This window comes from Saccopteryx leptura, chromosome 3 (assembly GCF_036850995.1).
Source record: "Saccopteryx leptura isolate mSacLep1 chromosome 3, mSacLep1_pri_phased_curated, whole genome shotgun sequence".
Taxonomy (NCBI): Eukaryota; Metazoa; Chordata; class Mammalia; order Chiroptera; family Emballonuridae; genus Saccopteryx; species Saccopteryx leptura.
In genome coordinates this window covers 135,112,744-135,129,023 of record NC_089505.1, presented here as the reverse complement: position 1 = coordinate 135,129,023, position 16,280 = coordinate 135,112,744, and the positions used below count along the sequence as shown (strand labels likewise).

The 16,280-nt window shown below is 38.7% G+C and overlaps 1 protein-coding gene across 9 annotated transcripts in view; it reads right to left on the bottom strand.

Moving 5' to 3' along the window:
• The window catches only part of NFIA (nuclear factor I A), a 383,075-nt gene that overhangs the window by 35,498 nt on the left and 331,297 nt on the right, over positions 1–16,280 (bottom strand). For 7 of the 9 annotated variants that reach the window (XM_066376426.1, XM_066376425.1, XM_066376429.1 and 4 more), the window contains one exon: positions 3,102–3,193. The exons of the other annotated variants lie outside the window; for them this stretch is intronic. In XM_066376426.1, the coding sequence (XP_066232523.1) occupies positions 3,102–3,193 (92 nt within the window). The remainder of the gene's footprint in view (positions 1–3,101; positions 3,194–16,280) is intronic. 9 annotated transcript variants of the gene reach the window in all.

Below are 16,280 nucleotides of genomic sequence, written 5' to 3'. Positions count from 1 at the left end.
CAGTCTCTGAATATCTGCAGGGCAAGGTGCTCACCACCTCATGAGGCAGCATGTGCAGTGGTTAGAGAGCATAGGCCTTGGAGTTAGACAGAACTGGAAACAAATTCTTACTCTACTCCTCACCACTGTATGGCCTTGAGAAAATCAACAATCAGTTTCCACCTCTATAAAGTAGAGATAATTACATCGATACTGTTGCGTGGCTGGAAAGGTTGGTTAGAAAATTTACCTAACATTCTTAGTACATAAAAAGTAAATAAATAGAGGCTATATATAAAATCAAAGAATTCTTTATTTAAAGAAAGGTCGTATAATAAATTGCTAGCTGCCTAATTAAAATGTCTGTGCATTAGTTCAGTCCTATCCACTAGAAAAAGCTGAGACCTTATCTAATCCACCCTTTTATATGTTGAAGCCTCAGACTTTGAAAATATTTCCAGTGGGAATTGGTTTTTGGGAGAAAGGGAGGCCTTTTTCTTTATTGATTGGTTGGTTGATTGATTGTTTATAGATTTTCATGCAGGATGTCTCTCCTGCATTTATAAAGCTCAAGCATCTGCTTGGGTGACTCTTCAGTTTCTACTTCTTCAATGAGAGAAAACAAAATTTTGTTTTCTCAGAAAACTTTTCCTGTAATTCAATTAATACAAATTTCATGCCTTAACAAAAGTGTTAATGTAGAAAAAAAATACAAGCTTGCCTAGCAAATTACTAATCTGTAGGCCATGTTCAAATTATATCTTGGAAAAAACCTGTAAAAAAATCCCTTTTCTGAACTAATGTCTTCTCAAAACGGAGCTTTTTAAAGAAACTACATTGTCCTGGCCAGATAGCTCAGCTGGTTAGAGCATCATCCTGAAGTACAGAGGCTGCCAATTCAATCCCTGGTCAGGGCACCTACAGGAGCAGATATCCCAGTCTCTCTACTCTTCTCTCCCTTCCTTTCTCTAAAATCAATAAAGTAAACAATGAAAAAGTATATTATTTATATTATCTGTATCTACATATGTCTAACACTTTAAATGGTTCCAGAAAGTGGTTTCTTTAAAAAAAAAAAAAAAGTTAATATGTACACTATAAATTAAAATATCTTTAAAGTACAAATTTTTTTTCTCAGGATATATAATCATTATTATTTTTGAAAAAATGACAACTCCATCAGCACAGTTTCTCATGAGGCAATTGGGGATGGTTCTCTTAAAGTCAAACGTGGCAGGTGTCACTGTGATAAAAAATAACATTTAAGCTGCTGTCCCTATGATGCCAAATATTTAACAGAAACCAAAAAATTTAGTTCCAGATGCCAATATTGGGTCTACATGACATCATTCAACCAGATGCGTGAAAAATCTGGATTTTTAAGAATTGAATTTTTGTGGTCAACATCATGAAGACTCAGTTTATGGGTTGAATAGGCATCTGTGAAACAAAGCTGTACTGGAATAGAACACATTTTGATTATAGACAAACATATTGAATGGAACACAAGGTACAATTTCAGTGCTGTAAATCACAGCTTATATAAAAAATACTATGTAAAATATAAATAGAACATTTCCAAACTGCATTTTTGAGGTGTCTGGGGAAGTAACATGAGCACACTGGGTCTTTGAGGAAATAAATCATCCACTAGTAGAGCCACTGTCTCCGGTTCTCCCCTCCCATTGAACTTGAACATGGGAGCCCCAAGTACAAAATGAAATGTCCTTCTATTTTAATGCATTCAAGGTAATTATTCAAATTCACCAGCTAAGTATTTGATGGTATGGGAAAGTAAGCAATCAACTTGAACAATTTTATGGGAGTGACTGAACAGGAGATGCTAATCCCCAGCGCCATGCACAGGCCTGTTTCAGAAGAAACAGCAGAAGTGGGGAAGGAAAGAGTTAACCTTCTCCCTCCCCTGTTTGCTCCCCTCTCCTCCCAGCTGCCTCCTCTGAGGCTGTACTTTCTGTGACCCTGCTTCAGTGTAGGGAAGGTTTCAGATGCAATGCAGTTTAACCCGTGCTATCGACACAGCAATAAACTAAAACCTTTTACAGAGAGAGCAAATGAACTCAGGAAGGCAAATCTGGCCCATTCACAAGCACCTGGTCATAGTCTTACAAACAAAGATGAACAGTTATAAATCTGGCATCTGGAGATTACACACCCAGGCATGGATATGCACAAAACATCTTGGAGAAATTTTTTCAACAACCATGTTGAGAACCTCACAGAGAAAATATTTTCTTTATGTCAATTATGATAATATATGGTTACATTCTAACTAGGAAATCAGAGAGGAGTTTCTTTCAAAACTTGAACTTATTTCTATTTCACAAACGTCTAAATATCTCTTCATCCACGACCTTTAAACTACAAAAATCTTTACTGTTTCTCAATTAACAGCAGCCATTTCAAAACTTTAAGAGATTTCTTCTCCTTGACCTATCCTATCACAAAACACACTATTTTCTGAAAAACAAGCTTCAGATGTCCTGGCATACCCTTTTCTCAATCACCTTCCTCAAAATATGACATACACACAGCCATCTCCTCCCACCCCACTGCACCTTGCTCCCCAGTACCAGCGTAGCCAGTAAAAACACCTATTTCTGCATCAACGTCAGATACTTAACAGGGCTCATCAACCCTTTCTTTTAGCAAGTTTGCCAGGTTCCTGGGGAGCCTGTAATGAACACAGCAGCGCGGCTGGCTCCCCCTTTCCCAGCATGCACTCCGCCGTCCCTGGCAGCTGAGCTTACATTCCAGGTTTGGTAGGGAACTACTGTTTCCTGCCTGTAGAGACACAGATTCCTAGAACAGGAGTCACTCTCTAACACTGGGAAATCTTTCTACCCATGGCAAAAGTGGTTCTGGCCCAGAAATCCTCTTCTTCTAACCCCTCAAAACAAGAAGCAAAAATTGCTGGCAACGTTTTTTCACGATATCTGAGAACACATGGAAATGTGCTGAAGGAACAGGACCAGTGGGGTCGGGAGGAAAGGGGACCAAACCGGGGCTGGGAAATGCAGCCTGTTGTGCCAAAAGACAAGTTACAATGTACCTAATGAATAAAACAAGCTGCACCACATACAGAAAAGATGAGAGCGGCCCACCTGTGTCTGTTGAGGGATATTTACAAAGCTTGGATCCCGTGGTCCAACACTGACGAATCGGTTTGCGGGGGAGGTGCTGGGTGTCGAGTAGGCTGTGAAGGGAAGGGACACATGCGTTCAGGAAGCAGCACGAGATTGCACACACAAACAACACCAAAACACACAGTCTCTGAGCCTGCGCAGCTGATTAACAAGGAAATGTGCAAACACTGGAGCTAGCAAAGGGATCTGGCTAGCAAGGGCATTTTAGACAGTCAAAAACGGAAGGGGTGTTGGCTTTCAAAGATTGTTGGAATAAAACGATGTCAAATTGATGCTCAGATGAGCTCTTTTCTCCTTCCATCATACAAATTAGAACATGCAGGACATTTGCAAAGTATACTTTCTGAGTTAAACACGAGCTCTAAGGTCAGAAAGAGATATCCTAGTTTGTAGAGCACAGGGACAAAGAAATTAGGTAGAAAGAAGAGACAAGCAGTTCATTTTTAGAATCTAGCTTTTTACACTATTACACTGAAAAAAAATCATGAAACAGTCTTGTGTCTCTATCGCTAAATATCAAAGAAGAATCTTTAGCGAAAGAATTAATGGATTCTCTAGAAAGGAGGTGGAAAATCATTTAGAACAAGCTATCTTTATAAGCCCGGGAGAGAGTCTAGAATCATTATGATATACAAAATGTGCTTAACATAAACATTTGTGACCTTCCCATCCTACCTTCCATCAGGCACTTTAAGATGTCACACTGGAACTTCAGATAACACACTTCAGTTGACTAACATTTTCACAGTACCTAGAAATTTTGTTGTTGACTTTTATATTTATATTTATATTATTTTAAGGACTTCACTCTCCTTTAGTGTGGAAAAACAACGGCTTTGGTGTTTCACTGGTTCATAAATCCAAATGCACATTTGTGTGTGTATGTGTGTGTGTCTTACAACTTTCTTCTTTACCACAAACTCCAAGGATTGATTCATACTCTTTTTTTGTACTAGAATTTTTAGATAGACTATTGCTTAATTTCAATTAAAAAAATACTTGTAAAAGGCCTAAGCTTTTTGGACTAACTCTAGACACACATCATCTAAAAGATGAAAAGGATTTGGAATTTGAAGAACACAGATAATTGAGGGAATTACACACCAAATTTCTCTCCCAGATTTGTTTTTTCTTATTGATATCATCTGCTTCTGCTACTTTGACTTTCTGTTTTACTGGAAACTGTGCGGAATTCTTGTTTCCCTCGTTAAACACACAGAGATAAAATTTCCACCAATCTGGCCCAAGTCCTGTTGATCATCTTTGGGGAAAGCTAAGTCACCACTTGGATCTGTGATGGTCATGTGGTATGCCTGTGTCAAACCAGCACTGAACAGAGGTTGAATATGAGGTCCTCTGATGTCTATTAATCAGAAAACTTTTGTTGTTGTATTTGCTTTATAAGGAGTGGTCCAGCAATAACTTTATATCAAATGATCTAAATGTATGATGTGTTGTACTGTCTAGCAATGTGAATCTGTTGATCTTTGACCTGGCCCATCCTATGTCAGACTAATTCGAACAGACTTAGGAAATACTTCTGCATTTAGCCATTCTATAAGCATGAAATTAAATTGAAAATTTTAATTCTTTTAAAGCTCAGTAAAATACTCTTTATCCATTGCTTCATTTAGTCTATTGCTTTGATATATTTGATATACTTTAATATGTCTCAACTGAAAGTTTTATCTTGAAAATGATGGACTATAATTACCTGGTAGTGAGTTTACTTGTTCCTAGGGCACAAAGAGGATGTGTGAGAGAGAAGAGGGAGGTCAGTAGATGAAATAACCTATTAAACCTGTTAGTGATTAGGGGGGAAAAGGTGTTCTTTCACATGTGAACAGGTAGGAAGGTTGAGAAGAAACAAAAATAGCATGAAGAAATGGTAAGATACTAAGACTAAATGGTTAATGACTGATGCTGACACGAGTGCTTGGTTTGATGGTCCTAGTAGAACTGTGTACACAGGCCTGCACTGGTCATCGCATACACGTAGCAGGATTTCCTGTGACATTTTTTTTTACCATATATCAGAAACAAGCATGCTGAAAGATCCCAGGATGCATTTTTTTCTTTCTTTCTTTTTCTTTATTTTGTGAAGACAGCTTTCCGCTGAATATAATGAGTTTATGAAATCTGGAAAGGTTTGTATTACAGTCCATTCTTTATTTCTGTCTGACCTAACTGTTGCCATTTGAAAGAAGGTTTAGCATACAAGTAATATAGCCACTCAAAATTACTATGAGGATAACAATTGTATATTTTCTCTTCCTCAAGCATGAGACAAACCTTGCAGTCTTGGTTTCAAAGCATCTCAAAAGGTTTTTAATGCTTTCATAGGTTATTCAAACTACTCCAAAGTTTATTCTTGGTTTTTCAAATGAGAGCAATGGTGAGAGAGGTAGTAGTGTGACTGCACTTTAAAAAAAAAAGGATATTACAACTACAAAAATCTGCGAATTGCTGAGTACCCAAGTTATTGAATGCAACAAATGGTGCCCAGGGAAATTTATTCTATAGAAAGCTAGGTTCTGGCAAAAATCAAGGACACAGGAAAAACAAGGGAAGGAAGAAATTCTGACTCATCTTCCATTATTGTAGCTATGATAGGCAGAGTGTTCTCCTATAACAAGGTGTAGTTCCAGAAATGATCTGACATAAATTGAATTTGAGTTTCCCAAAGAAACAGTGGAATAAAGGAGTTACACTGTTGGAAGAAAAACCTCAACTGAAATTTTTTATTAAAACAACCACAAATGCCATAGTGAATCAATTATACATTTACAGTTAAGAGCTTTCAACATGAATATGAAATCAAGTAAGGAGAGCAGTGTGTAATTAATTATATATAACTGTGTTTATACTATATATCACATTCCTATCTTTCTTAATTATAATTCTTGCCTTATTTACAATAGCAATAATCAAATGCTGCAGGAAGAGCTTCAGGAAATCATGAATTCCAGATAGTAATTTTCTGGGAACATTACTTGTAGGCATTTTTCAGGATTCTGGAGGAAAGATTCAGGGGCATTTGATAATTTTCTGATAAAGTCAACAGGGAAATCAATTTGCCTATATAATCTCATTATAAAAGTCCTCTTGGCAAACATGACTATTAGAAATCAAACTATTGATTGTTAGACTGCTTCTGAAACTGTTAGCCTCTTTTTTAGCAGCCATCTTACCTCCATGAGCAGTATCACCACAGACCATTTTCATAACATAAGGAAAGACGTTCCCATAAGAAGCTCCTACCTGCTTTTCTTTGCACTTATGTGATCATGTTTTTCCTCTTTCTAATGTATTTCTTCACATTATGCGAGAGTCTTAGTTTGGCCTTAAACACAATGGTAAGTATCAAAATCCCAAACCAGAATTTGATGCACATGCAAAAAACCCCCATTCTTCTCTGTTACCCACTTACCACATGCACTGTTTATTCCATCATCCTATTTTTAACAGGTGTGCTGCAAGAATTTTTAAAACAAACAGTATCTGACTCTTTAGTCAGGGGCATTGACCTCTTCTCCCTTAGATTGTCAAATTAAAAAATGACAACAGCCAACACAAACAATGGCTGTCCGGTGTGAACGAATCAAAATTATACCTATTTTTGTTTTGTGTGTGTGTGTGTCAGATTGGCAAAAAAAAATTTTTTTTTGGTGTGCTATAGCACTTCATTAATTAGTTTATATGACCATGAGATTTAAAAAAAGTTGAAAATCGGCCCTGGCTGGTTGGCTCAGAGGTAGAGCATCGGCCTGGCGTGTGGGAGTCCTGGGTTCGATTCTCGGCCGGTCAGGGCACACAGGAGAGGCGCCCATTTGCTTCTCCACCCCTCCCCTTCTTCTTCCTCTCTGTCTCTCTCTTCCCCTCCCGCAGCAAGGCTCCATTGGAGCAGGGATGGCCCGGGCGCTGTGGATGGCTCTGTGGCCTCTGCCTCAGGCGCTAAAATGGCTCTGGATGCAACAGAGCGACGCCCCAGAGGGGCGGAGCATCGCCCCCTGGTGGGCATGCCAGGTGGATCCCCGTCGGGTGCATGCGGGAGTCAGTCTGACTGCCTCCCCGTTTCCAGCTTCGGAAAAATGAAAAAAAAAAAAAAAAGTTGACTTAGGCAGCACAAGTACTTGTCAGTATAGTCAGTTGGCGGAATAGTTCAAAAACAGTTCTTTCTTTATAAGCAATAGTTTTATAGGTATCTGAGAGGGCTGGGCTCTATTGCTAGGAGGATGTAGGGTAGGCAGGGAGAGTGGCAGAGATCACCCGTTAGCATTGCTCTAACAGCCATGCAGGTGTTGCCTGGGAGACCTTAGCCTCTATGTCCTCAGAAGAGGACACAATGAACTGCTGTGAGCCAAGCAGAATTTGAACTTTTGCTGTTCCCAGGGTGTCAGGTCTTGTTTTTTCCTTTTCTGGACAAGAAGAAATAAGGGATGTGTCTAGATAAAGGAATCGTGGTATTTCCAGATGGACCAGTTGTGAGTATGCAATAGCCTCACGCAATGATCATAACTGACCAGAGCGCTAAGAAGATGGTCAAAATGTTTTGAATAAAAGGTGCTTGCGTTTTCACATTTTTGAAAAACAAATGATTAAAAACCAAAAGATATTAAGATGCTAATATATTTGTACCAATGTTAGTTGATATTCATTTAAGATAAGAACCATATCAATAAAGTCACTAAAATTTGACAAAGTAGAAAATGTTATCACTTGTTTTGAAAGTAGGCAGACAGATTCAAAGTCTAGTTCAAATTGAGCAACTATAGAAATACACATCATCACTGAAAGACAAAAAGGGCAGAGTATCTGAATAGATGTGTGTGGCGTGTCAGTGTGGAAGGAGAGCTGTCTTTTGGACGAGGCCCTGCAGGGAGGCTGCGTGGCCCACTCACCTGGGGCCAAACTGCCTCAGTGCAGTGTTGGCCAGTTCTCTGCAGAAGCTAGGAAGATGACCCCGTGAGGCACCTTGGCAGGAAAGAAAATGTAAGAGACCTGGTTCTGAATTTTCCTCCAGACACAGAAGCAATGAAGTCCCCTAAATCCTGGCCATCTAGCCTACAAACTGATATGCAGTTTTAAGAGAAATTTACGTTCTGTTTCATCAGAGACTCCAACTGTATGAAAAGAATGAACACGCTCTTCTCCATTCCCTTCCGCTCCACCAAGTTTCACCTCTGGGCTGCAGCAAAGATAGATATTTTAATGCATTCCTATTCTCTCTCTTCTCTCTCCTTCTTTCCCTGTCTCCCTCCCTCTCTCTCACATGGTCTGGGCCAGGCCCTCTACTGAGCATTACAGCAGATACAAAGATGAGCAAGACAACACCGCTTTCCTCAAAACGTTAGAGTCTGATGGCAAGAGATGAGTACAGAAAATAAAAATATGTGTCTAAAAGTAATATAAATAAAAATCTGTGGTGTGTTAAAGGACAGAGAAGTGACACCTGGCAGAAGCATAGAAAAAACTTCACAGAGAAGATGGAGATGGCTTTAGGGACAGGCTGGCAGAGATGTGCTGGCTGGCAGGGTCGACACACTAGTGGTCACAGAGGAGGCAGCACAAGCAAAGGAGTCAGGTGCATCGACAACGGAAGAAAAGGAAAAAGACGAGACATCACCAATTACATTCTGCACAGTAAGAGAAGAGGACATTTTAAGGACTCAAGACATGAATGTTTGAAAATGGAGGGTGGAAAAGTCTATTGTATTTATTTCTTTTTTAAGAGAAATAATTTCTAAAATAACGAAAGACACTGAAGTTTCATTCTAAGCACCTTTAGGATAATTAGACATCCTAACACTCTAAACCTTTTCCCTTCGTATCTCACAAAGCAACATGCACTCACGTCTTCCCTTGTTTTCAGTAATTAAAACATATTCACATGAGCAGAATTTCCCTCTAAAAATAATGTCGTCAAAAATTCAACTGCACTCCAGTAGACTTACTGTGGTTCTGCTGCCTGCCCAGGATTGTGCTAGTTATTAGACAGAAGTAATCGAAACAAGTTTAGGAATGCAGACTTGAACAGGTCCCTGTGTATCCAAATTGCAAGTTTATGAAGTGTTTCCCAGTGACCCCTGACAGTGAAGGAGAAGTGCATGAGAAAGCATTCCGTTGTAACCTGAAACCGCGAGATGACTAAATACTTAATGCAGATAGTTTCTGGAATCTGTTCTTTTTAAAAATTTTACTATTATTACGATTTTTAAATTGATTTTATTGGGGTGATACTAGTTAATACTGTTACTTAGGTTTCGGAAGCACCATTCCACAGTACATCACCTGTACACGGCACTGCGTGTTCACCACCTTCAGAATATTTTCTAATGGTACTACCACATGTTATTAAAAAAACAAAACACCCAGCCTTGTGAGAAAACTTTCATTTCTAAAAGAAATGCAGAAACTATTAGAAAGCATATGGGCTAATTTCTGAATGAAACCCACTACTAGTGAGCTCATTTATGAACTTGAACAGCACTATTTCTTGCAAGGTCACCAAAGAAACGCTGGAGGGGATTGGAGTAGTTTTTTTCTTTCAGAGAAATCTATTGGTATTGACAAGTTTATGGGCCCTGAGTCAGCATTATTAATATCATTAAGAGCCAAGCAAGCACAGCCTTTGCTTTACACACAATCCAGTACTCAGAGATTTAGAAATTCCCACATGATTCAATAGATGTAGTTTACATCCAGATGTTTGAAATCTAGAAGATAACCACATCGGGTATCCACTATTTTGATCACATCTGTGCAGTCACCTCATTCTAATCTCTTCAAATCTTTTGTCTCTGCAAACAAGTTATCGCCACCACCGCCAACAAAGACAGCTCTGGCTCCGGGCATGAAATTGAAGCCTACTATTGCTAGTAAATGATTACACTACAACATACCCACAAGCTTTCTTCTTAAAAGGCTAAGGAATTCTAACGTTAATATATTAACATTACTTAACATGTATGGTAACAATTTACACAACATGTCTAATGTACCACTAGTTCACAGAAATCATGAAAAGAATCAATTTAGACAGATGGCCTTGCTCTGCTGATATTTCTCCTTACAGTAAGGATCCTCATAGGGAGGGAGGGGTTCAAACAACATCGTGATTTGGGGTAAAACATGCAGAAAGAAAGGTATAAGACCATTCATGTGTGCAGACAGAGAGGAGGGGATTGGAACAGCTTGTAAACTGGTGACACTCTGACTTTATGTTATCAAAATCTGTGTGATAAAGAGGCACTTGACAATGAGTTCTTTCCTGTACAGTCTATTTAAATTGCCTCTAATGTTCTTTTTCATAATACTTTTAAAATGTAAGAATACAGCCTTGTTTCAATTCATTTAAATTTATTTCTGATGGCTAATCCAAATTCTATAACTGTCATTTATTTTTCTGTGTGTGCTGTTCAATTGATAGAACATATTTATTGATCAGAAGCAACAATGTATGTGGGTAGGCACAGGTGAAAGTTTTGTTAAATAGCCACAGAAAATAAGCCCGGATTCAGCTGGGGTTTACTAAAAAAAAACAACTGAGATCAATCTGTTGGATTGATCTCTTCTGAAAGGTTCTGTAGCCTTTGGAAAGACAGTGTGACTCTGGAAATCTACTCCTGGGAATTTATCCTCAACAAATACTTTAAAGTACAGGTAAGATTTATGTTCCAAGATGTTCATTATAGCATTTCTTATAAAAGCAACAAATTGGAACCAAGTTATAAGTTAATGCTTCATCCATATATTGAAATATTTTGTAGCCATTAAAAATGTTTTAAAATAATATTACCATGTTTATGAAATAAAATAAAATGAATAAAATCAGTTTATAAAACTTTATATATGTATATCCACACATATATATGCATATGCACGTACATCTATCGTGATTGATTGTTTAAAAAGTGCACAGAAAATTACTTCTGAAGAATGACTTTTTATGGGTGATTTTTAAGTAGGTTTTAGTCATCTTTACTCTTAAGTAAAATAAACAGAATGTAACCTGAAAACCCCAAATAATACTTTAATTTTTGCATCAGTGCAATGTAGTCAATAGAAAATAAATTTTAGAATCAGAATATCCTGAGTTAAATCCATTCATTCTCTTACTAGAAACGTGATCTTGGCAACCCAGTTAACCTCTCTGAGCCTTTCTACATAGAGAGTTCAACATATGTTGGAACATATCCCATAGGTTGGGACAATAGTTAATTTCCTTTAGTAGAGGAATAAGTGAAAATTATTTAAAATCACATTTCCTAACTTTTTGTATGAAATAAGAAAAGGCATAAAGTAGTAATTAAGAAAATAGCATACAAAATATATTCAGTAGGTCATCATCATCTTTATATGTGTGTATACACATACACAAATACATGTATAAACATGCACTAAAAAACTGGGGGGAAAACCGGACAAAAATGGTGTTAGTAGATGATTATAGAAGAATATAATTTTCATACTTCTCTAAAGTTTTCAAGTTTTGAACACTGAAATATATTACCTTTATAAAGAAAATCTGAAAACTCATCTGAAAACATCAAATACTGAGACAAAAGGAAGACTTGGGTGGATTAAGATACTCTAACGAATATGAGCCTCCACTGGATGTTCTCTTTCCTCACTCCTTTACAATGTTTATCTCTTACTCTTTTTTTCCTGTTCTTGTTCCTGTTTTTCATCCAATTCAATGTGCCAGGAATTGTTATTCTTGGAATAATACTTTACGATTTTCAAGGAAAGGTGTATGATATATCTTGCAACATAATACATGTCCTGGTAGTGTAAATACCACTGGGCTCTGTAGCCCAGGAGACCTGAGTTTGAGTCCTAGTTTAGTCTTAGTTTCCTTTTTTTAAAATTCAAAATGTCAAAATTCAAACTGACAATTCCAATTTTGCAGATTTATAATAACAATCAAATACAACTAAGGTAACTCACATGAAAATACTTATCAAAGTGCCTGATTTTGAATATTTTTCTTTTTTCTGTGCCAATTTAAACATTAAAAATTTGGACTGAACACAAAAAGTAGAAAACATAAATACAATGCAAAAAGTATTTATGAAAAATTGTCATGTAATATACTACGTTTGTATTTAATAGACTCCTAAAGCAGAACTTGTGATCAAGTAACAGCTACTGAGAATAAAAATGTTATCTTTGTACTAAATTCTATACTATCTGTGAGGGGAAAAGACTATTATTCTTTACCAGAAAGAGCACACATTTTTGCTATTATACTCAAAGTTGAGGTTGGTAGATATAAAATCTAGATGTATAAAGATTGCCAAGGATTTTACAGGTTTATATGGATACTCCCCCATGCATATGTGAGTTTTGGTCACTGTAGTGATTAGACAAATATTTTTTAAAAATAAAGGAATCATTATATTTGATATTAAAATTTCAATATCTTTTATCCTCATTGAATAAGGTGTTAAAGACCTATCATCCAAGAAACCAGTTTCTGTCCTTCAGCACACAATGAAGTGTATCTGTATATCCCTACTCTACAGCAGTATTCTATACATACTTCTTAGCACTTTCCTTTGCTGACAACATAACTGAGATTATTCCATGAATTTATACAGTCTTATCTCTTTATTTTTAAAAGGTTCCTATAATGTATAGCACATTGGTGGATATTTAGGTATCATCAATCTTTTATTACAATCAATATTGCAATGAATACTTGAGGTAAGTCTTTGCTTCTCTCTCCACCTATATGCATGGCTTACTTTTAAAATTTATTTACATATATGTGAAAAACTGAATTGTCCTCTGAAGAGGTTGAACTTATGGTCCTACAGTCCAAGCTCTGGAGAGCCCTTGGGAATAAAGGAAATCTGCCTTTATCCACATCTCCTATTTTTTCACCTTTTTGCTGTTATTGTTTAATCTCCCTCTCTCCCAACTTTCTGCTCTCTTCCCTTCCCTGATCATAAGAGTTACTTTCAGCAACAGAAACTACTTCATACCAAAGTATACATGACTCCTAACATCTTCCACTGAATTTCTCTCACAGGGTTTTCACTGCTAACATAATGGGAAGCTTTGAGCTAAAGCAGCGGTCCCCAATCCCTGGTCCGTGGACTGGTACTGGTCCGTGGGCCATTTGGTACTGGTCCGCAGAGAAAGAATAAATAACTTACATTATTGCCATGTTATTTATATTTAAGTCTGAACGATGTTTTATTTTTAAAAAATGACCAGATTCGGCCCTGGCCGGTTGGCTCAGTGGTAGAGCGTCGGCCTGGCATGCGGAAGTCCCAGGTTCGATTCCCGGCCAGGGCACACAGGAGAAGCACCCATCTGCTTCTCCACCCCTCCCGCTCTCCTTCCTCTCTGTCTCTCTCTTCCCCCTCCTGCAGCCGGGGCTCCATTGGAGCAAAGATGGCCCGGGCGCTGGGGATGGCTCCTTGGCCTCTGCCCCAGGCGCTAGAGTGGCTCTAGTTGCAACAGAGCGACGCCCCGGGTGGGCAGAACATCGCCCCCTGGTGGGCGTGCTGGGTGGATCCCGGTTGGGCACATGCGGGAGCCTGTCTGACTGCCTCCCCATTTCCAGCTTCAGAAAAAAAAAAAAAAATGACCAGATTCCCTCTGTTACGTCCGTCTAAGACTCATTCTTGATGCTTGTCTCGGTCATGTGATACATTTATCCGTCCCACCCTAAAGGCCAGTCTGTGAAAATATTTTCTGACATTAAACCGGTCCGTGGCCCAAAAAAGGTTGGGGACCACTGGGCTAAAGCAAAGATACCCAGAGGATGTGGTGGCCAAGTGTATGAACTACAGGATCAAGGTGGCTGGGTGTGAATCACGATGCTGCTCTATACTTCACTGAGTTATTAGAGGAAGTTATCTGTCTTGTCTTTCGCAATTAGGGTATTTACTTTTTTAAGTATTTATTTCATAGGATTTCTATGAGCATTTGAATAAGGTAATACATATGAAAACATTTTTTTTTTTGTATTTTTCTGAAGCTGGAAATGGGGAGGCAGTCAGACAGACTCCCGCATGCGCCCGACCAGGATCCACCCGGCACGCCCACCAGGGGGGGATGTTCTGCCCATCCGGGGCGTCGCTCTGTCGCGACCAGAGCCATTCTAGTGCCTGAAGCAGAGGCCAAGGAGCCATCCCCAGCGCCCGGGCCATCTTTTGCTCCAATGGAGCCTCGGCTGCGGGAGGGGAAGAGAGAGACAGAGAGGAAGGAGAGGGGAAGGGGTGGAGAGGCAGATGGGTGCCTCTCCTGTGTGCCCTGGCCGGGAATCGAACCTGGGACTTCCGCACGCCAGGCCGATGCTCTACCACTGAGCCAACCGTCCAGGGCCTGAAAACATTTTTTAAAGTGCTTGACATAGGAGTAAAAGCTCAATACTTTGCTGTTGTTCTTAATTTAAGACATGAGCAGGCAGTTGTGGCTCCCAGGTAACCAGAAATCATGTCACATTGCTTTGTAATTGATTTAGTTACAGTGAGGTAGTAGAAAGAGCATGGGAAAGTCTGTGTTTGAGTCCCTACCAAGCTACAAGGAAGTACAATCTTGGGAAAGTAACGTCCACTTTCTAATCTCAATTTCCTTGTCTATAAAATCCTGATCTTAATGGCCTAGGAAACTGAAATGAGAGACTGTGCATGTGTAAAAGTGCTTTGCAACCAGAAAGTACTGAACACATATTATTACACCAAAAAATTTCCATCCCCATCATAGATATTGTTATATTCTTGATTAACAGGTTCATATTCATTCCTCAGAGATATAAAACTAAATAAAAGAAAACTTGTTATTACATGCTTCAATGGTAATAAAATTCTAGTTTTAAAAAATCAAAAATTCATGACTAAGAAGGCATGGGCAAGATGTTTATGAGTCTTTTATGTATTTTTAAATTGAGTTTTTGTGTTCCTAATTGATTTTTTAAAAGGAAAATATACATGCTATATCTTCCTTAATAATTTAAAATTTATTTCTTTCCATTATAATTCTAGACTATAATGCCAATCTTCATTTATTTTCTGGAAAATACCATTTTTATACTGTGATGTTGGTGACCAACCTATTATATAAGAATTGGATCTTACAATACAATTAGGAAAAAGAACAGTGCATTTTGAATGATTATACTGCAAACAAACCCAAACATAAGGAGAGCTTTCTCCTGTTCTTGAGCTGTTGCCCTCAGCGCCCTTAGGAACTTCCATTCATTGTTATTACATGTTTGAAAGGGGTTGCTCCCTTGTTAATGAAATGATGCACACGAATAAACTCAGAAAACTGCAGAGTGGCAACAGGCAGGATGTTAATATAATTAGTTTTACCAGCAAGACACCTAATAGGCATCTCAGACACAGTCAAACTAAACTTCTGATCTCCACGCCTCCCCCAGAACTGCTCTTCCTGCAGTCTGCCCATCTCAGTTCACGGTGACTCCGTTCTTCCAGTAGTTTCGGTCAAAAACCTAGAGTCATTGCTGATTTCTCTATGTTTTCTTCCCCCTCTCAATGTACATCTTATGTGCCAGTAAATCGTATCAGCTTCACTTTTCAAATATTTCTCCCCATCGCCACGTTGGTGCAGGTCCTTAGCCACTCCAACCTGGATTATTGCAATAGTGTGCCACCTCCTCCCCTAGTTAGTCTTCTCCATTGTACTTACTGGTCCTTAACTTATCCATTTACTTATTATTGGTTGTTCCTTCCCTCAAGCATGCAAGTTCGACAAGGGAAGAGGCCTGTTTTGTTCACTGTTGCATCCCTGGTACCTAGAATAGCAGCTGGCATATAGAAGATACTCATTGTATTTATTTATTAAAAAAACAGACAGCCTCTTAACTGGTCTCCCTGCATTAATTCTCGCCCCTTGCAATCTGTTTTCCACAAAGCTTTCAACGTGTTTCTGTTAAAACCTAGGTAGTTTCACTTCACTACTCCCCACCTCACTCGGGGCAAATGCCAAAGTCCTTACAATGGCCTGTAAGAACAGGCATTATCTGTCTTCCGAGCTCCCAAACACACCCACCTATACCTCTCTACCACTCTCCTTTCTGCTTTTTCATTCACTCACACACTCGCTCAGGCACTCACTCTGTCCTCACCACTCTGGCTGCTAGGCTGTTCCTCAAACATG